This window comes from Nestor notabilis, unplaced genomic scaffold (genome assembly GCF_000696875.1).
Source record: "Nestor notabilis isolate BGI_N333 unplaced genomic scaffold, ASM69687v1 scaffold9888, whole genome shotgun sequence".
Classification (NCBI taxonomy): domain Eukaryota; kingdom Metazoa; phylum Chordata; class Aves; order Psittaciformes; family Psittacidae; genus Nestor; species Nestor notabilis.
The window spans coordinates 105,789-132,843 of NW_009940669.1; the positions used below are offsets into that span (position 1 = coordinate 105,789).

The 27,055-nt window shown below is 37.6% G+C and overlaps 1 protein-coding gene across 1 annotated transcript in view; it reads left to right on the top strand.

Moving 5' to 3' along the window:
- Nucleotides 1–27,055, top strand: part of SSBP2 (single-stranded DNA binding protein 2) — a 163,861-nt gene that overhangs the window by 105,222 nt on the left and 31,584 nt on the right. Inside the window, exons 5-8 of the mRNA XM_010020479.1 lie at nt 5,291–5,380; nt 21,141–21,200; nt 24,153–24,219; nt 24,412–24,482. Coding sequence (XP_010018781.1) covers nt 5,291–5,380; nt 21,141–21,200; nt 24,153–24,219; nt 24,412–24,482 — 288 coding nt within the window. The remainder of the gene's footprint in view (nt 1–5,290; nt 5,381–21,140; nt 21,201–24,152; nt 24,220–24,411; nt 24,483–27,055) is intronic.

Here is a 27,055-nt window from a genome sequence, read left to right on the forward strand (position 1 = left end):
AGTTAAATCAACAGATTTAAGGCTGGTGTAGCAGAGGTTTATGGAGGAGGTTTGGATGATGAGGGAATTGAGTGGCCATAGATCTGTCTTATATGTGAAGTCCAATTTCTCATATCCATCATCAAGTAGATTTCATCATTCGTCATTAAGTAGATTTTCCTTATTGTGGAAAAATTTAGGAACATGTGACAAAATTCTTCATTTGGGTAAAAATAAGGATGTCTTACTCAAAGCAAAATACCTGAAATTTAATGCCCAGATCAGTGAATGAGCCAGATGAAGATTTTTATAGATAAAGTCCCTTCTTTGTAAAATTCTTTGATTGCAACTGGAATTCTTCTGCGAGCTTCCGTCATAAACCTTTTCATGTGATAGCCTCAAGAAATTACCTATGTGTTGCAGACTTCTCTCTGGTTTTTTTTCAGATATTTCAGATACTGTAGAAATGGAAAAACTAATCTATCTTATTTTTCTTTTTTATTTACTTTGTGATTTCTTTATTGTAAAAATCAGCCTAAACTGTGGCTAGTTTTAATTTTTTTAACATAATCATCTATTTTACACTGTTGAGAGTAGGTTAGGTAGACCAAAGAATGACCACAATAAGTTTCATTCAAGTGCACCATTTTTATTAATAATTGTAAGGAGATGTCATATTTTTAGTATTCTAGGTACAAAAGAAAATAGTTTTCTAATTTTAAGGAAGTAAGATACTGTACAAAAAGATAAAACCATTTAAATTTTCCTTTTTCATCCTTTTATGAAAAGCAGGGAAAGCAAATTACGAATATTTAAAATGTCGAACTAATGGAAGTATAAATGATGAACAACTTGTAATGCATGCAAAAAGAAGACATGGATTGCTGTGAGACTATGAAGAAAGAACTGAATAATTCATCAGTATAGAATAAATAAAGAGTATTTCAGTGCAGCAGTTGCAGGTTTGTTTATTGATCTACCTGTTATAACTTCTTAAAATGTTCATTGGATAGTGCAAGCTAGAAAATGTAATATGACTATACGACTGAAAATGTTTTATTTCTTGTTTTGGGACTTCATCGCCCATCAGGAAAGAAAATCCAAACAAACAAATATAAAAACAGGAAACAAACTCCAGTACATTAGATAATGAAAGATAGAAACTGAAGTTTCTGTAACACCTAAGAACGGACTGTTGCAGAATACCTACAGCTACAATATTCTTACAGCTACAATATTCTTACAGTTATTAAGCAGGAAAACTGACCTACTGTTACGGCCACTAAAACTTTGCATTGCTCTGTCCTCCTTCCCACTCAGTGATACAGAGGGGGGAGATGGTGTATATAAACTGCACAGTGTAATCAAGTCTCAAATAATTAGGCCAATTAAAATCAATGCATTGAGTACCTCCCTGAAACATCATAGTGACAAGGAAAAAACAGCCAACATTAGTAGATTAATTTAATTTTTAGTAACTAGGCTGAAGAGCTGGTTCCTCTCTAGTTAAAGACCTTTTTACCTGGAAAGCATGAGAACCAAGACTGAGTAAATCAGTCTAGATCACGTGTGTAATCACTTCCACAAGACCATGCTCTTCATCATCACAGATGATTCCTCCGATACCCATCTGATAGCACTGCTCTAAGCTTTTGGCTGCCCTCTCTGAGGACAGCTCTCCAGAATGGGACCTCAAGCAGAAGGCTTTCTGAGGAGGCTTTAGAAGCTCTCCAATCCCATGTGTTGGTAGTCCCTTAAGTCTATTTCCTTTCCCCATATCTTTTTCATCAACAAAGTTTTACAAAACCCACTCCTCCAAAAAGTGGTTACTTTAGAGACATATCCCCTTTACAGGAATTGGTAGCAATGTGTTTTGGTACATGTGTGAGGTAGACTTATAGTCATTCATTGCAATGTCTGTTGCTCAAAGAATTGTCCATTTCACCCCTCCCGGAGAGCTGCATGCTTATCTCTGAGGTTCAGCAAGGAACGAAGCTGGGTTCCTCTGGTATCAGTGCTAAGTCAGATTCAAAAATAGGAAAGAAAAACTGCCGAACCCACTATTGAGTCAATTATGAAAATGTTATCTTTAGGCATATTTCTTACCAAGCTTTGTTAGGAGGTTTAATGGCTAACAACTTAACAGATGTTAAGTGTAATTTTAGGGGTTTGTTTTGTTTTGTTTTGTTTTTAATTTAATTAACTCTTAAGTATATTACCATTTTTCCTTTTACCATGTTCCTTTTGAATATTATTTTAAAAGTGTGGGAAACAGCATGAAGTCACTGGGAGCAGAACCCAGTATCCCTGTAGAATCACAGGATCAGCTGGGTTGGAAAAGACCTTTAAGATCATCAAGTCCAGCTGTTCCCCAGCACTGCCAAGTCTACCACTGAACTATGTCAAAGGCCTCCTCTACACGGTTTGTGAACGCTTCCAGGGACAGCAATTCCCTGGGCAGCCTGTTACAATGCCTGACCACCCTTTCACAGTGAAGAAATTGTTCCTAATATCCAGTCTGAACCTCCTCTTCAGGCTGTTTTGTCTTGTCCTATCACTTGTTCCTTGGGAGCAGAGACCAGCCACCTCCTGGCTCCATCCTCCTTTTAGGTAGTTGCAGAGAGCGATAAGGTCCCCCCTGAGCCTTCTCTTCTCCAGACTAAACCCCCTCCAGGTCCCTCAGCCGTTCCTCATCACACTTGTGTTCCAGGCCCTTCACCAGCTCCGTTGCCCTTCTCTGGACCCGCTCCAGCACCTCAATGTCTCTCTTGCAGTGAGGGGCCCAGAACTGAACACAGGATTCAAGGTGCAGCCTCACCAGTGCCCAGTGCAGGGGGATGATCACTGCCCTGGCCCTGCTGGCCACACTAGTGCTGATACAGGCCAGGATGCCGTTTCCCTTCTTGGCTGCCTGGGCACAAGCTGGCTCATGTTCAGCTCCATCAATCAGCACCCCCAGGTCCTTTTCCAATGAGCAGCTTCCCCAGCCCCTCTTCCCCAAGCCTGGAGCATTGCATGGGGTTGTTGTGGACCAAGTGCAGGACCTGGCACTGAGCCTTGTTGAACCTCATCCCACTCGCCACAACCTCATCAGCCACAGCACTGCATCTTGAGAAGTTGCTCCTTCCTTCTCTTAGAAGCATTCTTTCACAGCCTCTGGGGGCTCTGTCAGAGGCTGCAGTTCAGGAGGACGTCTGAGACCCATTGAGTGCATGAAGACACCCTGACATGCATTAAGGCCTGGTATAGTTTAGTAATGTGAGCAGGCATGAATCAACCTGGGATGGAAGGCTTTTGAAAACTGTCTGTGTATCAGAGGAGGTGCTGCTTAGTATTTTTCTGAGATCTGGCAGCTTAACCTTATTTTGCGTATCTGACTTCATCCTGCATTTGCCCAGTGATTTATTGTAGTCTGTTTAAATGCTTTATTCTGTAGCATCAGCTCCATTGGACATACTACAGTGTGTATTACATGGCCGGTAGAGATGGGCACAGCTAAGGAGGCATAGGGGTGTTCGGGAATTAGCATGCAAGAAGGGTTGATATTGTGATAAGGTTCATTGTTATTAGTGCTCTTTTAATGGGCTACTCCTTCTTAGTCAGACACTGCAGTGCAGGCTGTTTTGGATGTTTTAAGATGCTTAGGCTTTTGATGTCATTGATTTTCTCCATCAGTGATGCTGCTGTTGTAATTCTGCATTTAGAAAACCTGTACATATAGAAGTAAGATCTAACATACTTCACTCAAACTGTGTCTGCACCTATTCATGGTTTTACTTGGCATTGTTACCTGATGCTCAGCTTAAAGAGGTTGGGTTTTGCTTAAAAAATAGCTGAAAACTTTCTCTTTCTGTTTTTCTAGTGAGTCAAGCTCTTACATTGAGTTCTAAAGCCAGCACCTTCTACAATCTTTGTATTTTAATGATACATTCTGGACTTTGATTTGGAAAGAACATACAGCTTAGATGCTAAATATGCTACTGCTAAGTTGTTCAGAAAGTTGATTCTAAAGCGCAGCTTAAGCCATTGAAAAATCAGTGGTAATTAACTGAATGTTTCCTTTCTGCTTGGTTTAAAAAGGTCAGCCCTTCTTTCTGTCATTTTTAACTCTTCCCAGCATTATTCTTTCATTTCCTACATAGTGTGCCAAACACCTGGAAATAAAATTTCCAGATCTGCATCTTCTGGATATCAAGTGTGAGTGTACAATAGAGTGATAAGTTAATAAACATAAGCCATTCAGATTCCGTAGGGCAGATACTGGCAGGTAAGCTGCAAATGGCTCTTGGTGCATTGGGTGTGCATGATTCCTTCCACAGAAGACTGTGAGCCTTTATAGGTAATTCAGCCTTATGCCCTACAGAAACATATCGCAGGAAGGAAGACTGCTAGAAATTGAAAGTAATTGAAGTTCCAACACATGACAATGGTAACAGTTTGGCTTCCCTTTTTATGACTATCTCCTGCTTGTAAATTGCCAGAAGCAATATTCTTTACTTGCTTATTCCAACTGAAGGATTTGTAAAGGTAACTAATTTCATCCTCTGATTCACTTCTTAGAAATCCCTTTTCTCTTTTCCCTTCCAAAAACCATAACCTGAATTCTTCTAATTTGTCATGGTGGTTATTTTGGGGGTTGGTAAAATCATAAGCATTGCCAGCAGAACATTCCTTCTTGTACTGTTTATAACAGAAGCCTGTTTTGAAGCTTGATGTAGTTCTGAAAGAATATTATAGTCTGCTGAAATTATCTTTAAAGTGCTTTGAAATTGCTGATAACATGCATAAATTACTTTCTTTACTATCTGCTATGTATATCCTTGTGCATGCATGAGGACATGAGGATGTTTATACACATAAGTAAAAGTGTGGAAGTTACATTCACATCTGTATATGTAGAGACACACTCAGATGCAACATTTTTTAAAATCCAGACAAGATCTGTCTGTTTGACACATATTTGTATATCTGTGCAAGCTCTAGCATCCTTCCCCTCAACATTCATTGGTATTTTAAGAAAATATTATACTTGTATAAACAATCACTAAACATAATACAATCTTAATTTACCTTCAGATGAAACAATGTCATTATGACATATCCAGAGAATGACTTTCTGCATTTTGGTCAGGTTTTGGGTTTTTGGGGTTTTTTTGGTTTGGTTTCTTTTGGGAGTTTAATGCCTACCATGCAATGACAAAGTTGGGGTTTTGGTTTTGGTTCGGTTTTTTTTTTTTTTTTTCCGTTTCTTTTAGGTGTTTAATGCCTACCATGCAATGACAAAGGTTTATTCTCCCTTTGTTCTTTTCAGAGTGCTGCAGCAGCTCCCAGTCCAGTGCTAGGAAACATTCCCCCAGGAGATGGCATGCCAGTAGGTCCTGTACCACCGGGGTTTTTTCAGGTATTCAGAAAAATTACAATTACAGGAATTTCAGGGTAGAAAATCCTCCATAATACTGTTTACAAGTCTGTAGAAAAGGTCCTGTTCTAAACTATGCCTTGCTAATATGGTGCAATAACTGACAATTTATTTTTTAACAAAAGTGAATAGGTGGAAAGGAAGGGATGTCTCTAACAGACAAGTACTTAATCTATGGAATAGTACAGCAGAAGTTATTTCAAAATTTCAAGGATAAGAAATGGTGGAGACTGAAAATGCTTTGATATAATTTTAAAATAATTTCTTGTGATATGTACATTGCATTGAAAATAAAGTAAGATTGTTGTTGGTCATGTTTAGCCCTGAGGTAAAGCCACAGGCCAGATTTTTAAGATGTTAAAATTAGACCTAGGCAATTAAGAACTGCATCTCCTTGCACATTGAAGGTCTCAACCTTAATGCCTAAAAAACCCAGGCATTTAGACTGTGTGTTGCTTCTATTAAGTATTGTCATAAGTGAAACCAAATACCCAGTTAGCACCTTGGGCATTAAGAATACAGAATGCTGTGATGGAAAAAATGTCAGCTGTTAGTGCAGGGCCAGCCTAACAGTTGTAATCCAGGGATTAGACTGCTCCTGTGAGCGAGTTCACATCTCCTCTTCACCAAAGCTGAGTTGCTTTTCTCCACACTGATAAACTGTGGCTGTGCAGCAGAAGCAAAAAGCAGCAGCATCTCTAGCACTGAAACAGCTCTTCAGGAAGAACAGAGATTTCCACATCGCATACTTGATCTCATGATGTGAAAGAAACAACCCAGATTTGCAGGACTGTGATGTGGGGAGAACATCATGATAGGATGTTCCATAAAAATAAAATGCTGAAGTCCAGGTAGAGACCAGTATTTTTTACCTTCTTCCCAGAGATACATAGACAAAAGGTACATGTTTCAGCAGAGCAGTAAAATTAAGAAGAAGAATTATTTTATTCATTCTTTTTATCCAAATGGTGATTGCACATAAATGACAGTGTATCAGCAGCCTTAATTTACGCTGTATGTAAGTGACAATGTTTTTTGTATGGTTCTCCTTTTCCTACAGTCATAGAGGGAAAAACTGCTCTCTGATAGCTACAAAAAGAAACCCTGAACCTGGCATGAGCATGTTATTTCCTTCGTCATCTCAAAAACTGAGGCATGATTTTTAATACATGAATGAAAACATATTTGCAAGTCAAGTAGAAAATATCTTACTGTTGCCAGTCACAAAATCCTCAGGAGTTGGCAAAACTGATTAATTACTTTATTTCTGCTTTTACTGTTTCGAACAGCTGGTTGGGTAGATATTTTTTTTTTACACAATTTTATCTTAATTTTTGTATTTTATAAATATTTCACTTTTTCTTTTTTTAACCACCCACTCCAGCTTTAGTGTCAAAGGAATTAATTTTTTCTTTTCTTGTCTTTGAGGACAATTAAGAGTGGGAAGGGAACAGATAGGACAAGTATGTGAATTACAGAGGAGAGAGTAACTATTTTAAAGGTTTTGCAGAAGGAGGGTGTGGGAGTTTTGTTTTTGGAAGTGTGAAAAGACTTCTAGCCACTCTAGATCTTTAAAGATGATAGAAAGTTAAGTATGGGTAAATGTTCCTTGTCTGTCAGTATCTGACTTCAGTCTTACTTGAAGCCCCACCAACAGCCTGCTCTTTTTGGAAGGCCTGGGATTGAAAATAAACAGAGGAAAATACATTTTCAGGGTAATGCAGTTTATGACATTAATCAGAGCTGCCATCAACTAAACAGCATGACTAGTGAGTCTTCTGCAAGGCAGGTTCCAGGAGCTGGTCTGCACAGTCTGGTCTGGACTGCTCCAGAGGTCACCCTTCACTTCTCCTTGAAACTGCCACCTTGTCCCTCTGTAGCATGCAATGCTTTAAGATGAGTTCTTACAGTTTTAGCTGATAGAGATCTACTTTCCTCAGTTGAGTGGGCTTGTCAACAGGACACACATTTTTCAAGAGGTTATTAAGTTTTTGCTGTTGTCATCTGCTTAAGAATGTACGTAAAGAAGTAACATGCTGGTTAGCAAATCCAAGTTTGATAGCAGATGCATTGATATGGTTGGGAGCAAACCCAGCAAGGGAAGCTAAGCCAAAATCCAGTCAGTTACCTAACAGTGTGCTGAAACTGTAAGGTGTGTGTAGAGCAAACACATACAGACAGTCCATGGCAATGTGTTGTGGTGTTGGAGTGAGTGTTGTCAAGAAGCAGTTAATATATATGGTTAAAATGCCTTCAGATGGAGCTAAGTCTTATCAGTGTCAATTTGTTGGAGAAAATACACTGGCGGACATAGCCATGTATATGAACCTTGAAAATTGAGGAGCATCATCTGCTGCCATAAAAAGCAGGCAAAGCAACAAGGAAGAAAGAGAAACTCACGCCTATTTCCTTCATAGCTGCTTTCTTTCTAATACACCTTCTTTAACTAGACAATCTATTCTGTATTTCTGCAATCCCAACTAATCACAAGAATAAACCATATCACAGAAAAGATGTTCATAGAATGAATCATAGAAAGGTTTGTGTTGGAAGGGACCTTAAAGTTTATCCAGTTCCATTCCCCTGCCACGGGCAGGGACACCTTCCACTAGACTAGGTTGCTCCAAGCCCCATCCAACCTGGCCTTGAGCACTGCCAGGGATGGGGCAGCCACAGCTTCTCTGGGCAACCTGTTCATCTGTCTTTGTCTGAATACTGACAGACTTCAGCTTTTCCATGAACTGCTGGTCTTCCTTCACTGAAAGTTTGGAATTCAGACCTGCAAATCACTCCTAAATCATGAAAGTGAAACATTTTGTTTTTTAAGACAAGATTACAGAAACAGTGGAGCATTGTGCTTATATCGACATTTAGTTCACTAAGACTTTGCACTACAAAACTTTTCAGCTTTCTACAACCTGAAATTCATTTATGAGATAGATCATCTTGGAATGATAAGGGTACCTTTCACTGCTTTCACAAAATGTTTGGATTGACCTAAGCTGATCCTGTTGACAGCCACTACCATCCAGCTCTGTGTGGCTAGCTCAGAATTGCTAGACAATTTAAAGTCATTTCATTTCTCATGAGTACTAACTTTTGGTTTTACACTGAAGCTCAATTTTAGCATGCAGCACTAGCCACTAACGGGGACATGAGTGAAATGGATGCTTTTGCTGCAGCAATTCCTTCTTATCAGACTAGTCAGGGAAGGGTGGCAACCTAGGTGGGGACTGTGCTGGGAACCAGGAAACACTGCCTGGGTTCCAGCTTTATTGGCACTGCTGACCACCAGCATTATTTCTGAGACATTTCTTTTTTTATAAGAGAAAATAAATTTATTTTTGAGTAAAGTGATATACACTGGTATAGCACGTGGAGGTAGATAAATACAGAAGAGGCATGGTTTCTCAGACATTAAAACTCTGCTCTTTGTAAAATGAGGTTTTCACCTTTGTAGAGACCACTAGGACTGATGTTAATTAGCAGTCTCTAGCATTTTATGCCGGGTCCACAGAGGTGGAGTTCTGAAGCTAGCAGCTGCATTTATCTTCTGTCTCTCTGTAGTTGTATTTTTTTACTTCGTTTCAGGTGATACGTGATGATCACTACAGTGCTGAGAGTCCAAAATACAACCCTTTGCAATGATAAGTGAAAGGAAGGTGCTAGAGTTGTGCACAACTACTATCATTAACTAAACATCTTTTTTTTTTTTTTCTATTATTAGAGAATTGTTTACAGTGTCAAAAATTAAAACAAAACTTTGAAAAGTCAAGAAAGCAGGTTTATGTAGAGTTAGGATATGTCTCAAATTCATCTCCTGCTCTGCATTTTAATGTAACCTCAAATTTCATAGCTACATACTTTTTTTTTTTGTCCTCATCATTCAGTACATAGAATAGGTGATACTCTGGAAATAAATTGGGGTTATACAGTAACTGAATCTGCTCTTGGCTCATTAGCATCAAAACTGAATGTGTGGGACTACAGGAGGAGTGGAGATAATAGTTCTGTCATGCAAGACTCTTAAACTGAAAATAGGAGAATCCAAACAAGTTTTAGAGTTGATTTTGTCTCAGGCTGAAATAATGGGTCAAATGCACTTCAGTGGGGGTGATGTCTGTTGGGTGAGTGCTTCTGGTAAGTCGCTATGTTAAATACAGAGCCTCAGAGAAGAGTAATGGTTGGGAATCACTGTGAGCCTGGATGCTAAAAAACAATGTGCAGTTCATTGCTAAGGTACCCACATTTTTCCTTGGTAACGCAAGATAAGTTGTTCCAGTTCTCTTTCTTCATGTTTCTCTGCCTATTAAAATGGAATGTCATCAGTGACGATCCTTTTAAAAGATTATGAATTACTTGGGCAACAGCAGTCATAAAAATGTATTAGACTGCATAAGGGCAAAATGGCTGTATACATTTCTGAATATATCTTCTAACTCCAGTCTGAGTCTTGAAAGCCATCATCAGTTTGCGAGGACCACATCCGGTACATGGAGCTCAGGTGTGAGGAAGGCACTTAGCTACTATAGTAATAAAATACAGTCATTTAGAACATTTTTTCTGTGCCAATTTTTAGCATCAGAGTTACCTTGCTGTTAGTTTCTTCAGCGTGACCTTGTTTTCGTCCCTCTTTTTGTGGTCCTATCTGATACTGAAATAGTAGAGCAACTGGAGGACTGATTAAAATAATTATTTGCCTTTAGGTAAATTAGAGGATGCATGTAATGTCAGCAGCCAAAGCTTTACACAAAATTCTAATAAACTCATTTGTGGTGGGTTAAATTCATCCACTTGTGATCAGAGAGGATTAGGTCATAGAATTCAAAGACTCTCGTATTTTCACATGCCATCCGGCCTGAGGACAGCCAGCACTTTTTACCAGGGTTGGTTTTCTGCAGTACAGAAGTGTTCCTTGTGAAAGTCCTCTTAGATACCCGTAGAGCAAGGTCTTCCAAATTTTCAGTACTTGCCTCACACCCTTCTTCTTGAAGACAATGAGTTTGGAAAGAAAATAAATCAAGCTTTATACTTGCACATCATTGTACAGTGTGCTTTTGAAAAAATAACACAAACATTTGAAAATGCCATCATGAAGTTTTGAAGTTTGGATACACTTTTGTTCCATGGCACACACCAGTGTGTCCATTTGAAGCATGAGGATTGTGTTGAGGTGCAAACCACCGCTCTCCAGGTTGTGAATCTTTAAATCAGCTAAAAAATTTGAGATACATTACATTTTTATTTTTGTAGACTATTTATGTCATCCTTGTGGATAGTATCAGCATTAGTAATTAAATAAACAGAGGCTAGAGGGAAGTTCTGGAACTTGTGTTCATTAAAGAATTTTTAATTTTTAGGCAGAACGAAAACTATGGATTTTGCAGGATTTTATTTGCCTATTAGTTACTTTTTTGTTTTTAATACACCTGTTTGCAGAATTAGAATCAATCATGGAATGGGTTGGGTTGGAAGCTCATGCAGTTCCAATCCTCTGCCATGGGCAGGGACACTTTCCGCTACACCAGGTTGCTCCAAAGTGCTAGGTTCTAATCGAGTGGCTTTCATCATGTTTCTCCATGTTAGTGACAGCTAGTACAGCTGAATATCTGACTCTGGTTGCTTACCTCTGCACTGCAATTATGAGAAACATTTAAATGCATATTTAATTTATCCCGAGTTATCTTCACATCTTTTATTATTTGGTTGACCAAAAGTTTGCCATGTTTGTATCTGCCTAAGGAACCTGTTTGTTTTTTAAAGGCACTTGGGCAGGTAACATTGGGCTTGTATTCAACTCACCTGAGAGGCACTGCTGAAGAGCTAACTCATCAAGTGCCAACTGAGATGTAAAGGAAGCAGGCTTTTTGATAATTGACAGTTCACTTGTTTAATATGGTAATTCTAAAAAAAAGTTAAATTCTGCTACTGACTATACCTTTTCACATACAAAATAAAGCATTTATTTATTTAAATGCAATACTTCTTTTTTAGCAGATTTGTTAAAATTTCTTCTAGTGGAGCTCATCACTAAACCTTATTTCCATTGAGCATATAATTTCTAAAGGAATTGTCAAGTAGTTTGCTTCATTCTCCGAATTGTGATCATGAGATATACTTGGAATGGCATGGGAAAAATGTGTCGACACCATGTTTGAAACACAAATGTTACATATTCCTCTTATATAAAGGGGGAAAAAAAACCCAGACCAAACCCAACCCATTAAAGTAATGTAAGACTGTCATGCCATCTAGTGGCACGTATTCTCATTTTAGCTCAGTCCATATTATTCTAAGGTATTATTTTTAGCCTTGTTGTGCCTTAGTAGAGCTCATCTAATGCCTTAGGAGAGCATCATTACACAAAGACACATGAGCTGAAAGATCTTTTCCATTTCTCTCCTTGTCTGCTGTTAAAAAAAGAAAAAAGTTTAGATAGTGAAAGTAAGCAGAGATACTGAATTAAAAATCAATGACAATATACACCTCTTGCATTTTGAGACAGAAATAATGAACTATTTATATGTAAAAAGAAAACAGGTTTGTAAAAATCTTTATAATATACTACTTAAATTTACACTTACCTTTACAGTATGTATAGTAAAGTCATGGTATGATACATATTTTAAAAATGGAGCTTGTATTACGGATTTGTAAAATGCAGAATTTGGTGAAAATAGTTATATCTTTGCTATATATCCCGAAGAAAACTAGCAAGCAAAGTGATAATTGAGCTGTTTTCCAAAGGGAAGTGTAGAATATCTGCTTCTTTTTAAAAAGTCACTGGTCAAAGTCTTCCAAAGAAATACAGATGGTACCTTTATATATCTGCTCTGATTCTATGACAGCTGGGGTTAAACCAGCCCACTTGTGGTTTCTCTCAGTCCTTGCGCTTCTTTTAAATGAGCTCACATGTATTAGTCTCCTGCAAGTGATTGTGCTGCGTACGTGATCCTCTGCCTCAGCCCCTTCACACTCGCACAGCATCCTCAAAGACTGCTCATTTGAACAAGCATCCAGCAGTAAAAAAACTCGAGGAGAGAGAAATCCTCCAGCGTCCCTTTAAAGCCATTGTGGAATGGCTGTGTTGCTTCTATGAATTGTCCACCGAGGGGTTGTTGTTTGCACAAGGAATGAAGATTCCTAATTCCAGCTGCTAAATTACATTACTAAAGCTAGAAGATGAAGGCATCTCTCAGACTGATCTTTTTAAGACCATAATGCATATCTGTATTGATTTAAAAACATTTTTGTTTCTTTCTAAACCCCTTTGAACTCTTTCAACTATTTCTTCCTTTAATACTTACACAAAATCGTAGAATAATTTGGGTTGGAAGGGACCTTAAAGACCATCTAGTTCATACAGTTTCGTACTTTTTCACAGACCATTTTTTATCCCCCATCTTGAAACATCCGTACTTGGTTAATAATCCTACTTCATCACTTACCTTTCAGTGCTGATCTTCATGTTTTCCCCACTTTTGCAGAATTCTCTGTACTTTTCTTCCCTTTTCTTTCTTTTTTTTTTTTTTTTTTTTTAACTAAAATGTACAGTCTTTAAAAAAGAACTGGAGCATGACTGAAAAATTAGCTGGATTTGCTACGTGTTCACACCCATCCTAAATTCCAGTGGAAAAAATTAAATAATTGCAGGTGAAAGAGTGAAAAGTTAAAGAATTGGCCCTGAGCAGAATGGTACACTGAAGTCCCAGAGGTCTGAAAAGCATCATGGACTGTTAAAACATTGCTGTGTGCGAATGATATGTCACCAAAGCTACAAATGCAGCTTGTGAGTTAAGCTAGCAGCTTTTGTAAGCCTTGAAAAGCTTTGAAAATAGATTTTAGAGGGGATTTCCCCCTCACTCTGCGTTTATATAATTAGTGTTAGTAAGAAGAATTTTACTGTGTTTTTGAAATCTGTTGTTTGTAAACGCATCTACTCCAGTATAGCAGACTGGCACCCACTGGGAATACTCAAGTGCATAAAATTATGTATATATTTCTAATTCTTCACAGAGTTTGGATCTGCACATTTTTGTCCTTGTGAGTACCACACTGCATTTTAAAATATCTTAATTTAAAAAATTATTTTGGCTTTTTAGACTATGTGAGAAGGGATTAGCATCTAGAAAGATCTCTAAGTAGTTTGTGTTTATTCCTCTGTTTTTTGTTTGTTTTCTCTAAACACCAGGAATAAAGTCAACTTTAAACAAGATAAAGGTGTCCAACATCTGCTGGCTTTGATAATTCCATGCTGCAGTTGTGGTAATGGTTTTGCTGCTCGTAACTGTTAGGATAATTAAAACTGCTCAGCTTGAGTAGCTAAATAAGCTCTGAGCCCATGCTTCCCAGCCTCCTCTTCCACGCGTGTATCTCACACAGCCACAGACCCACTGCTAGTTGTGGAGCAGTGGGAAGAAGTGAAATTGGGCACAAGTCATTTCCCAAGGAGATCGTTTCCAAGCATTAGAATCTTATCCTGAAAATTCAAGTTCTCTGTGAGATTACCCTCAGAATTTTATGGGTACTGACCATATGCCAAATTTGGCATTATAATTGCTGCTGAAGTGGTACAGTAGAGTAGGGGGAAAGATTGTCATTCATGTATGATGCTTCCTTCTGCTGAGGTTAATTCAAGTTGCTGTCTTAGTCTGACTCTTCTTCTTACATGAGCCACAAGTGCTTGGGTTTGAAGCCAAAATCATGGGATGATGATAATACATGTAGCTTTGAAATAATATATTTATTAAATTTAACAGAAAAACTCCAGCTTGTCATTGTCAAAGTTGTTCCAAAAAATCAATCATTTACCATAATTAGGGGTCACTAGGAGGTTTACTAAATTTAAAGAAAACCTTTGTCAAGCTTAGTGGCGCATATGATGTCTGATTTCTAAAAGCACAGTTTGTTGGGGTTTTTTTTGGTTTGTTTTTTTGGTTTGGTTTTTTTTTTTTTGGAAGAGGTTATACATCTTGGTGCTTCAGTTTTAGCTTGTAAGGTTTGAAATACTCTATTTTCTATAGTATTTGCTTTTAATAAAAATTAAAGTAAAAGCTGTTAACCCATTTTAAAATGCACATAGGTAATAGCCCTTCTAAAATGGCATTTTTTCAAAGTTTCCGTTAATTTACTTGTGAATAACCTAGAACCTCTCTCTCCCACTTGTTTGGCTAGGGGCAAAAGATTTTTGTTTTGCTTGGGGGTGGTGTGGTGTTTGTTTGTTTGGGGGTTTTTTGGTTTTTTTTGGTTTTGTTTTAGGAAGCGATTTAGTTTCTTCATTTTTCTATGCCGAGCATGCAAGGTATTGCAGTATTATTTCGTATGGTGCAATGACTTTTATTTCTTGACTAGAGATAAAGCATTCATTTCATTTGAGATACTAGTATTGTTGTAACTTTTGGAATATTTAGAACTTTTGGAATATTTAGTCTGTAGAAAGCTTTTTGATTAAAAAAAAAAAATTAAAATTTTACTCCATACTCTAAATTAAATCAAACCTCTTACTGTTGCTATTTATAGGTTGCTAAAGCATGTCAGGCTGCTCTTAGAAAACCGTAAATACGGAAGTTATTTTTTTCAGGGACTTTGTCTGAAGAACAGAGATGAACTTGCTGATGCAGATACGTTTGGTTATGTGGAAAGGCCAACACAGAAAGAAATCCTCTCTCAGTGCTAAGATTATAACACAGTTTTTTATAACACGTGAAATAGTGTAGATGAAATCAGTTAGTTTGATTTCTGCTGGTGGGTTACAAGATGAGTAGTGTGTAACCCAAATTTCATCTCCAAAATAATTTAGCAAAATATAAAACAAAGACCTCTAACACTGCTGTAGCCATATGGGGAGCAAAGGAGGACAAGAAGGGTTGTATAATTAACAGTAGACTGCAGTTGAATAGGAAAATAATTCTTTGTTTGAATTTATGATAGCCTGTCAGAGCTTTGCAGAGGATAAGTTACATGTTTGTGCTTATCAGCAGGCTGTGCCAGGACAAGAGTGTCATTTTGAGAGCTAATTTAGTTTAGTCCTGGTTAGAATTAAAATGTGTTAATGAAGAGTATCTTATACACTGTGGTGACTGTAACTGCTGATGGAGTTGTCTGCAAAAAAACATAGAGGAAACTAAATAAATGGAAGTATATGAATTGTAAACTAACCTGGATAAATTCAATTCACACATACTTTATGGTTCATCATCAGTACTCTTCAAGAGTACAAAACCCATTTAATTGACAATGGAAGCACACAGCTAGTGGTAGTTGTAAAGCACTTCTAAACCATTTTATAAAACACAGGAGTCTTCAGGAGACACATTAAAATGTTCTTCCTAGTAATTTTTCAATACTGCTACCATATTACAAAAATGAAATAAAAATATCAGTCTTATTTCTTACTATTTGGACTATGAATAGTTAAGTGATGCCAACCCTTTTAACCAGGAATAGTTTGAAAACAAAAAAAGATAAATATTAATTGCATTTTCAAAGACAGAATATATCACTCGGCAATTGAATTCATTTTTTAATATAGGAGAGGAGAACAAAGATTTTTTTCTTTGTTTCACCTCATATCACTTAGAAATTTGAATGAATAAATGAAGAGGTTTGCTCATTATGAGAATTCCTGTCTGGCTTATGACCTTGATGCTGTCAGCTTGGACCCTCTTAAAATACCTGATCTTCAAGTAGCAGCACAATTAATTTAAAATAATTTGTTATAGTTTGTACAAATTAAGTCTGTGGTTCCATTTTCAGCTTCTAGTTATAAGTGGTATTCAGAGTTTGTGCTGATCATGGTGACTCAATTATATAAACCAATTAATACCATTTCCGACCTTTTGGTTTTGTTTGCATCTAAGATCATGAATTTAGAGGTGTTCTGGGAAAGCCCTGCAGAGCACTCTGGTGCAAGCAGAACCTTTTCCTCTGCTTTCCTAAGCATGTAAAAAGCAATAAGAGCATGGCATGGGCATCCTCTTCCAGGTCTGCATAGAGCTGTTAGGGACTGCTTGACCTACTGACCTGCGTTCTGCAATGTCCTTAAATGTAGTCATTTAAACCAAATTGGTGGTGTGATTTAAAGCGTACCTTGTGTCCTGCTTTAACCAGAAAAACATGTATTTTCTTGAGCTGAAAAAAACTTTGGTACACCTAGCTGGGAGGATGTTCATGTGAATCTAATCTACATGAGCGTTGTTATTTTAAGCTACCTTAACTGAGAGAGGTGGGTTTTTTTCATGCCATGGTGACAGGATTCTCCTATTCGAGTGGTATGCATTCCATTTTGTGCTCCTCAGCCTAAGCTTTGTTCATTGGCATGTTGGCTCTTGGTATTTTTACAGTTGGCAGATGTGTGCAGCCTCCCCTTTACTCATGCCCAGTAACTGCAGTAATTCGTTTTGAACTACGTTTATGTGTTTTCCTGGTGTTTGTATGTGTTTCTTACATAAGGTTGTGCTATCCAGTATAACAAGTCATAGGATATCATGTAATATGTATGTATTGGAACAGATATGGATATTTACAGTAAATTCATTCTCATCGGGAATTCAGTCTCAATAGGAATTGAAATGTGAGGAATATTTAGGATTAATTATTTGACAGTGGATTATTGTAAATTTTGCAATTTATGTGTTACAAAACATCGTCAATAAATGCAACGAAATGAGTAGAAGAAGGATGAAAATGTCAATGCAAAAAACCCTTGCTACATTTGGAAGCAAGTAAATTATTTTCCCAGCTTTTGGATGGGAAGTAAATGTAAATAAAAGTAGACTTATTGAAATCTGTCATACTTACTAAAACACTGTCTTTTAAATTCTTTTATTCCACTGGTACTAGGTACAAGAAAACTAAACCACAGCATATTCTAGAATCATCCAAACAACTAAAAAAAGACAGAGTAAGAATTACACAGTTCTTGAACTTTAAGTATTTTTAACAATTCAACTTGACAGGATGCTATAAGTAAGAGCAGGGAGCTTACTAAATTTAACATTTCTCATATTTATTTTAATTTGTGTAGTCTGTATTCTTTTAGTATTTTTTAAGTATCCTTTTTTAGTAATTTTGTTGGTTTCGGTGGGCTTTTTTTCTCTCTAAGTTAATAAATTCATATGGTCCGTATAGTCTGCAGTAACTGCACAAAAGTTTTTTCTCCTCTGGCTTCTTTTTCACCCAGTTTAGTAGACCAAAGCTTCTGCTTTGGTTGCAGCTGCGTGACAACAGCCTTCAAGGTGCTTCCTGTGATACTGGATTTTATACCTGAAGGCAGTAATTACAATATACTGATGTTCACAGATGTGTTTCATTGGCTGTTCTCCAAAACAGTTTCCAGATCTTCTGCTGTTGCTGTAACTTGTGTGACACAGGTTTTCAAACGCTGGTGGCATCTCCATCTCAATGGTGGCTTAGATACGGCATTCTTGCTGTTCTTCTGTTTCATTCATGTTCTTTTCTCTTTACGTTTTTTGTTTGTTTGTTCTTTTTGTTTTATTTCATTGTTGATTTTTGGTTTTATTTATTTTTTTGTTTGGCGTTTGGTTTTGGTGTTTTGTTGTGGGGTGTTTTTTTTTTTCTTAATACACTAGCGTATGTACCAGTTCCTGAACTCCATTTGAGAAGTAAATTGTAGCTTAGGACAGTGTGCAGTAGTGTTGCTTATACCTCCTTGTACTCGTCATAATGTCCCTGTTGTAGTTTAGAAGGACTTGAAGGCTGCAGTGGTGACTGGAAACCCTTAAGAGCCATTTCAGGCTCTGGAAATTACTGTAGGATGGAGCCACTTTGGTAAGACTCTTCTTCCTCAGCCAGGTCAGCTTTGAGAGACTGGTTTCCCATAGACAGGCTTTGCAACATCTTAATCAGAATCTGGGCCTGAAATGCCAGATACATTATTTGGAGAGTGTCCTTATGCACAGAGAGGGCTCTAGGAGATAATCTTTTGCTCCCCTCTGTCTTCTTCCTACCTAATGGCTAAAGTTGGTATATTATTAAATCATGTTACCTACCTTTTGGCATATTTTTCCATTTATTTCTACTTGAATATTGATTATTCTTTAGTTTTTCATTATTATAAATTATTATTTTAGTATCATACCATGTAATCATATGTAGTTATGATATTATATTTGTGTTATGTTTTTATGTAGGATGATATATATTTTTATAATAATCATAATATATGAGTATAGCATAGCGTAACATATTACTTTATTTTTTTGTAAGTCATACGCCTCTAATCCTTAGGTGGAAGAAGTGCTCTTGTACTCTGTGTACTGCTGACAGCCCTCTCCCTCCCTTCTAGCTGGGGTGAGCAAGGAAGTCTTTGATTCATTGGCATGGCACCTATCCACTTCCCCCACTGAACTTTTGAGGCAAATAAGGAGAGAATTTAGTGTGGGAATCCGTTACAGGTTTTCGACTATACTGAATTTTCAGTTGACACAGGGCTGAGGTAGCAGGAAGAAGTGTTTGCATCTTAAGCATGTGAAGAATTATTTTTTTTTCTTCAGAAGACAAGTGCTACACTGACCAGTTAAAACTCTGTGACTACCTGTTTTAAGTTAGTGGGCTTGAGACCTGCCTAGACCCAGACCTCAAAAAATCTGAGGCAGCTACTCACAGCAAACCAAAACATGCAGACTTACTGTCAGGCATTAGAAACCATCTTTTGAAAAGTGAAGTTATGACTTCTTATTAGTAAACTTCTTTCTCTTGTTACTGCAGTGGGGTTTTTGTTTCAGTGTTTTTAATAAAATTTCAATTCTATGAAAAAAAATACAGTTTGAAATGTTTTTATAAACTGCATAGAAAGGTGAAGCCACTGAGGGGAGAGGGAAAGCAGGTTTCCGCTGTGCTTAAAAGGAGCAGTGTTCTGCCAATAATGCATGGTTATATACTAATATTAGTAGTGTGATTCTATATTAAGATATGATTGACTTGAGAGACACTGCTGATTTCCCTTTTATGAACTAACAATTGTAGATAAAGTTAATGTTTCGTTTGCTGAATGAGGTAAGCCAAATCCAAGATACTCACTAGGGTATCTTGCTGCACTCCAGATAATGCACTAGGTTGACCTTTATGGGAATTGTTGAAATTCTGATTTTCTCATGCTTTTACTGCTTTACAAGGGCCTGCATGTTTACAGCCTTCACCACATGCAGAACACTTTTTAATTTATTTCTTTCTTATCAGAGACTCTCACCATCACAAAAGGGGAATGAAGGAAGCCTTCCTCTTCTATAGCACAGAATTTCAAATGCCATTTTTAATTATCTTTTCACAATTGTCACTGAACTGTCTTCCCCAGTTTGTAAACCCTCTGTATATAAATTGCTTTCTAGCACCTATTTTGAATTCATGTTTATATAGGTTACATTATTTCAGCTTTCATCTGATTCTAAGATGTGAAAGGTTCTGTTAAATCTTTTATGCAATATCATAGGACAAATTCCTTTATTAATTATTGGTAAAATAATTAAAATTCTTTTGCTAGCTATTGCTGCTATTAATGCATGATTACTAGCATTGATCATCACAGGCATTTTAGTTTATAATGCAGTGTTGATGATGGAGCTGAAATATGCCATTCATTGGTCCATAGCTACAGCCGACTAGATGATACCTGTGTAGGTATATTTGTTTCTTTTCAAAAAGACCCCAAAGAGCGGGTTTAAAAGTGCAGCAGCTCCTTTGTCATGAGAGATGGTCCCTGGGAAGTCCCAGCAGACTCCTTTGCTCTTTATCCCTCCTTTGTCTCCAGTGGCAGTGTCATGAACAGAAGTGAGCTCCTCTTTTGCAATACAAAGAGTCAGTCTTTTTGTCCCTGTGTTCACAGTCAGAGCATACTTTTAGCTTTTCATCTTCTTCTAGAGTTATAGGTACTCTTGCTTGCCAAAATGATCCTCTTCATCATCTGTTTAGTCAGATGTTTGTCCCTTTTTTGTCCTGTATGTAGATCTCACACTTGCCGCTAACTTCCTGGCTGTTTAGATTTCTAGATTATTGTCACACTTTGAGGTGGAATAAGTAGAGATGTTAAATGTATTTGCTGGTACTACTATTTTTTATAATAAGAGACTGACCACCTTTGTGGGCTGTGAATCATGTAGTATGGTAGTTACTAAGAGACACTAGAACCCCACAAGGTGCAGAATGGTATGACAGATTTGAGTATAAATTTGGTTTTGAAGGAGGAGATGCACTGTGTGACCATGGAGTTGCATATGGGGGGATGGGACAAGTGCAAGATTGAATTAATATGGTTAATGGAACAACATAAACTTGAAATCTCTCCCCTCACAATCTTGTATTACATTTTACTGTATTATTATGAAAAAGTGAATGGAAAGCATTAGTGAATTTTTATGCTGTTACTTACCTCTTGACTTTTCCAAGAACATTTTTGTTTTCTATTCCAGGGTTCATATCTTTCCCCCTTCTCCAGTGGAAAGTATAGATGTGTGATTATGTGATCTAAATGGTTTATTATTCTACTGTTATAGTGTTGCTTACATTCTGCATTCACAATTGCTGCAGCAAAGTTCTAAACAGATGCATCTCAAAATTTATTTAGTTCTGTGAAACATTGTGGAATAATGTACTGAAAGTTCTGTGGAAGTATTTAAGCTGGATGCTTGAGGTGTGAGCATGGCACAAGGCATACACACCCAATGACTCAATGTGGTATTTACAAACTAAGTTGAATTATTTAGCAGTATTTCTTTGTTTTTCATAGCCTTTCATGTCCCCTCGGTACCCTGGAGGTCCACGGCCACCTTTAAGAATACCTAATCAGGTAAGTATCACTGATGCGTCATGGTCCAGGGTGGTGGTGGTACAGTGGTGGGGACAGGGAATGTTGTCTTGTTGGCTGTCAATGGCCTGTGGGATACAAAACTCATTCAGTCCCTCCCCACCCCATTTTGTCTGACCGTTAGTCATTTTGATAAGGTGAAGCCGTGCCACTCCCAGCTGACTTTCCTATGCTTAATTAGTGTCTACACCTCAAAATCGTGTGCTAAGCCTTTTTGCAGAGGGTGGGTATGGCTGCCTGCTCTGAGATGAAAGCAGAATGTCCCCATAACTGTTACACTCTCTAAAGTTCCTAATCACATCAAGCAGTTAGCTCTGAGAATATTTTTTACTTAATTCTATCTCAAATGCATCACTCCCTCCTAATCTGTGTTGGATATATGAAGTATATTTCTTAGTAAATATGAAGATTATTGGTGAGAAGGAGATACTATAAAGTGCTTTATGGTTCTTAGAGACACTGAAGACTTCATAAAAGCATCAAATTCCCAATTTCTGTTATTTCTGAAAAAGATATGCATGACAGTGTAGCAGGAACAAGTAATGAGCTGCTGTTTGGTTCTGGAAGCAGATAGCATTTGTATTTTTAAGTTCTCCCTGGTGCAGATAGAGGAGGAGAAAGTGGTTGTCAGCAGATAAAAAGGTGAAGATAAGCAATCACAAAAATATCAGTGGAGCTCTGAAAGAAAAAGTGGGTCATTTGCAATATTGGGAAAGGTTATAAGATAGATGGAATGGGTGTTTTGGTCCAACAGACTCCCAGGACTGCCTTTCTTGTCACAGCTCAATGAGCTGGCTATTTTTTATAGCTGTATAACACATCAACAAACCTGTCTTTAGCACTGGCATATCGTCAGAAAGCATGAAGTTTAAATTTGAGTGGGCTGGGTATATCAGGTGCCAAGACTTCTTCAGATATGGTGATGTTTGGGAGCAGCTTAAGTTACCTGTACCACAACTGCTTTATCACAAGGGAAATGGGTGACTTCATTAACCTTCCTGATGTGATCATCAAGGGACAACTGAAGAGTCAGTTAAAAAATTGCTACAGACATACTGTAACTCAGTATAAAATATCTTCTTTATTTTTGCACTTCTCAGTAATACCTTAGCCAAAAATACTCAGTGTTTGGGTTTCACATATTCTTTTGTTTTTCTGTTTCTGAACACTGTAAATGCTGGCGGGTAGGAGCAGGATGTGGTGAATGCTGTGAAAGCACTGCCAACCTGCAGTTTTAGTTTCAGATGTGTTTTTGACTGCAGATTGTGATATTTTCAGTTCAGATCTGTAACATAATCACATAATCTCAGTGAGTTACTGCTCTTGCCATTCACTTACATTATGCCACATCAATGAATTACTGCTTTTAGCAACACTGCCATTATTTAAGTTACAGTATAGATGGGCAATGTGTGGAAGTAATAAACTACTGTAGTGCAGCTTTAAGGATGAAATTTTGATTAGATGGAAGTCAGTAAAAATTGGAGTTAAAATTCTCTCTGTTAACTATGATTTTATTCCTTAATGCCTTGAAGTAGGGATTGTGTTTCTTAGGCAAGAAAGGATAACACAGGACATGCATGCACAACACTGTCCAGTGCTGTGTAAGGTTTATCTGAGCCAGTCTAGGCTTTGTAGGAGGTAAATTAGTACTGAGTGCTGCATGTATGCCCCTAAGTTGCCTCCAGTACTTGATCACATCCTACAAGATCAAGACCTACAAGGTTATTTGCTGTTGGCAATGCATTGTGGTGTGCAGGTCACTTGTTTTTCTTGGGAAGTAGTCTGATGTGTTAGAAAGGAACCACAGTCCCTCATGTAATGATCCACAGCGTAATGACTGCATGACTTAAGTCTTTGGTCACATGTGCTCACAGCAGCAAATCCGTCCTTGTCCTTCTGTGTCCATCTCTGGCAGAAGTGATAAGTTCCTGCTTTGCTGGTATTTGACACTTCTACATACACTTCATGTATTGTTCTTATGTATTGTCCTAACTTAAAGCATTTGAAGTACATGTAAAACTCTTGATTTAAATGATGTCATCTCAGATTATTTGTTAATTCCATTAATCTTTCAGTGCATTACCTTTTGACTGTATTACCTTTGAGGAAATAATGTTCATTTTAACTGTGAATTTCCTACCTCTTGTAGAACACACTCTATAGTACTTGCAGATAAGTTCCCTTTTATATATATCCAAGACTACTACGGTATTTCCAGGTCAAGAGTAACTTACCCATTCCCACAGTAAGCATTACCTGTATTGCTTGAGTATTTTTCACTGAAAATGTGGTGGTGTTTTGAAACGGATCAACCACGAAGATCCATTCATAAAAAAACTTTTTGTTGACTAACCTACAGGTAAGAGACTGTAGAAATTAGCCGTAAACGTAATTTATTTACTATAAACTCAAAGGTCAGATTAAAATGTGGGGCATAAAAGCAATGTGTTTGATTTGGACCAGAGGTGAAGTAACAATACAATGTACCTTAATGCATCAAGGCAAGATTTAGGAGCAAGTTTTGTGACAGTTGTTGTATCCCATAGATGAATAATAAGCTTATCTTTGCATTGACACCCTTCAAGAAGAGTATGGCAGAGTGGAAGATAAAATATCCCCTGTGTCACAGCTCACTAGCTGTACTCTGTGAATACTGTGCAATTGGTTCAGTTATGGCTCACTCTTGGAAAATATCAGTGTCTGCATCCTGACTTCTGAAAGGAAATGTTAAAATAATGGTCAAAGAGGAAGTTAAAAGGGAAAACCGTAACAATATAAGCTTGGGACAAGTTGCCACATACCCAAGAAAAAGGCACTGTTTGGAGGTTAAATAATAGGTAAGATAAAGTGAAGGGTGGGCAGAGGAGGTGCAAATTAGGCACATAAATTTCAAAGAATTATACGCTCTTAACATGGTTTCTGCTCCTGCAGGCACTCGGAGGTGTCCCAGGAAGTCAGCCATTATTGCCTAGCGGGATGGACCCAACAAGGCAGCAAGGTGAACAAAATAATTATTTGGACTATTCAAAAGCACTGTCTTCTCAAACTTGTGTCTTTTTTTTTCCTGCTTCAAAGCTTACTGCAGCTTCTTAAGCTTGTTGTTAATTATAAAAAGAGCGATTTGTTAAAGCTGTTTTAGAAGGTGCTTGTGTACTGCATAGTTTTTTAAGTTACAAAATTTTATTTGCAGGGCATCCAAACATGGGTGGGCCAATGCAGAGAATGACTCCTCCGAGAGGAATGGTTCCATTAGGACCACAGGTACCTTCCACAGATAGATGCCCATTTTTATTGATAGGCCTATACTTATACTGTTCCTCTGGCTTTCTGTAGCTTGAAGATGGCCAAGACTTGTTCTTCTAATCCCGTTTTAAAATAAACTTTCTGTTTTACAAAAGCTAATTCTGAGTTGAGGCTGTACAAAGTCTAAAATTAAACCATCGGTCATTTTAATTAAGATTTGAAATTAAAAGAGGAATCCCTTACCTTGCTTGTTTCAGAAAAGTTCTGTATGTCCTACAGCCAGTGTATGTTGTAATCAAAGGCTGACATCTGTGAAGGAGAACAAGTGTTTCCTCATCCTCCCAGCCTAACTGATTATGCTGTTTAGGAGGAAAGGATTAATAATTCTAACTTAGGAAACTATGTGTACCAAAAATACCCCCAAAAATTCTGTGAAGTTTTTCTTTCATCCATTATTGATCTATATTTTTGGGGATTGCTAGAGAGATTTTAATGTAATATTAGAATTTCATGCTGCCATTTCTTCCCCTTATCAATCAAAAGAATCTCTCTAGCTCTGTTCCTGAGGTCCAAAGCGGCCTTGCATTGCAAGAATAAGCCTTTTCCAGGGCACTAATTATTTATAGGCTTGCTCTTCAAATCTGTGAAAACATGAATGGATATTTATCAGTATTACATTTCAGCAGTAAACAAATTAATTCTGATGCATACCTGAAATATGAATCCAGAATATTATTCTGTGTTTGTCAGTGCTCTCAGTAAGAAGATTTAGGTGGTGGTGTTTCATACCAGTGTTGCCAGTGTTTTGTTTTACAGCATGTTTGTTGTGCCCACACTTCGAATTTTGCTTCCTCATTTCAGATAATCTCTCTAGTGACTTCTTTATTCCTTGGAATAGCAACTGAATTTTAAATGATTAAATAGCTTTGCTTTTTAAATCTTTTCATAACTGTCTTTACAGTTTCGGGTCTTGGGTAGAAATCAGTTGTGCAGGTCTGCACAGTATCAGCTGTGTGACCAACAAACATTTGTTGGGTTTTTTGTAGCACTGAAGTATATTTGCCAGTTGCCTTTTGGAGGTAGGAAGAGAAACATCACAATGTTGCCATATGAGATTGAACTGGTACTTATTCAGCACCACTAGTCACACAGCTGGCAAATCTCATGCCAATTTTTGTAAGAATAATTTTTCTATTTTTGCAGTCTCCTAAAATCTAGTGGTTTTTGTAAGGTTCTTCTTTCTTGTAGTGAACATCCTCTTAAAATGGGGAAAAAATATAATCTACACAAAATTTAAGTTTGCAAATTGATCTTTTCTGCAAACGGATCATCATCTACCTTTGTTTCTGGCATTTAAGATCTTCTCAGAATGCAGTTCCAAAACTGAATTCGGTGAATCTTTCACACCTACTTTTAACATCCTCTTGTAAAGGTGGCTTAGGTGTGACTGTAGTGGGAAGCTGTGCTACCTTGCAGCACAGGCAGTCAACTTGCAGAACAATTGATGTGCTGATATAGAAATGCTTGTGTCCAGTACAGCATGCATGTGCTGGAAAATGTAAAGAAAATTTACCTCAGTTTTGTATTTTATGATGCTAGACTGTTTCAAACTAAATAACATGAAACAAAAAAAAAACAAAACAAAAAGAAGTGGATGGTTGCAAACACTTAAATCTGTGAAAAGGTCCAGAGAATTAGGTTCAGGCTTTTTCCAAGATATAGCTATGTTAGATGAATGGGGTACTACCTTCTGTCTGTGACTGCTACTTCTCCCCATCCTTCATATCTGCTGGTGACTCTCCCACATAATCCCTACTGCTTTCTAGACAAAAAGAATCAAGTAATCTTCAATATTTAAGTAAAAGTTTCTGGCTAATTTGGCTCCTTTTGGCCACCTGATGTTAAAGAGCACTCTTATGAACAATTTGAATGCCAAATGCAGTGGTGGTGCTGACTTAGAGTAAAAAGCTATAAGAAACAAACTGGGACACTGACTTCTGCAGAGAGTATAGCTGCAGATGAAGGAACATGTATATTGGTAGCCTTAATGAAAGCACTCTTATTTTAGGACAGAGAAGTACATTTGATGAGAATTGGCAGCAATTAGAGTTAGAAGTACATTTGATTAGGTTTCTTCGAGTTCTGCGGGTTGTCATAGAGATCTTTAACCTGGGTCCACACAAATGATTCCTGAATTAAAATAAAGAGGGGAGATACCAGAGAGACCAAACAGCCTTAGCCCTCCACATCAAGATGGAAAAATGAAATAAACCAGATACAGAACTGCTGTCTCGTTAGTCAGACAGTGTTCTCTTCCAGATCCAGCACTGCCAGCTGGGGTTGTCACTGTGCCCAGCTGTTTTGCCTACCCGTCACTTACTGCCCTACAGTTGTTCAGGCAAATCATTAGGATAACTTAGGTTAAACAGGAGTTAATCTGTCTGACTTTTGCCACCAGTTTACCAGCTGGGCACAAAAAGTCAGGATGAGTAGTTATTGATGACCAGCAACTCAGATATCCCTGTTGGGTCTGGAAGAGGATGTTTGCAGCCTCTGGTTATATTCTTGCAAACCAGCTATCGATGGGACTC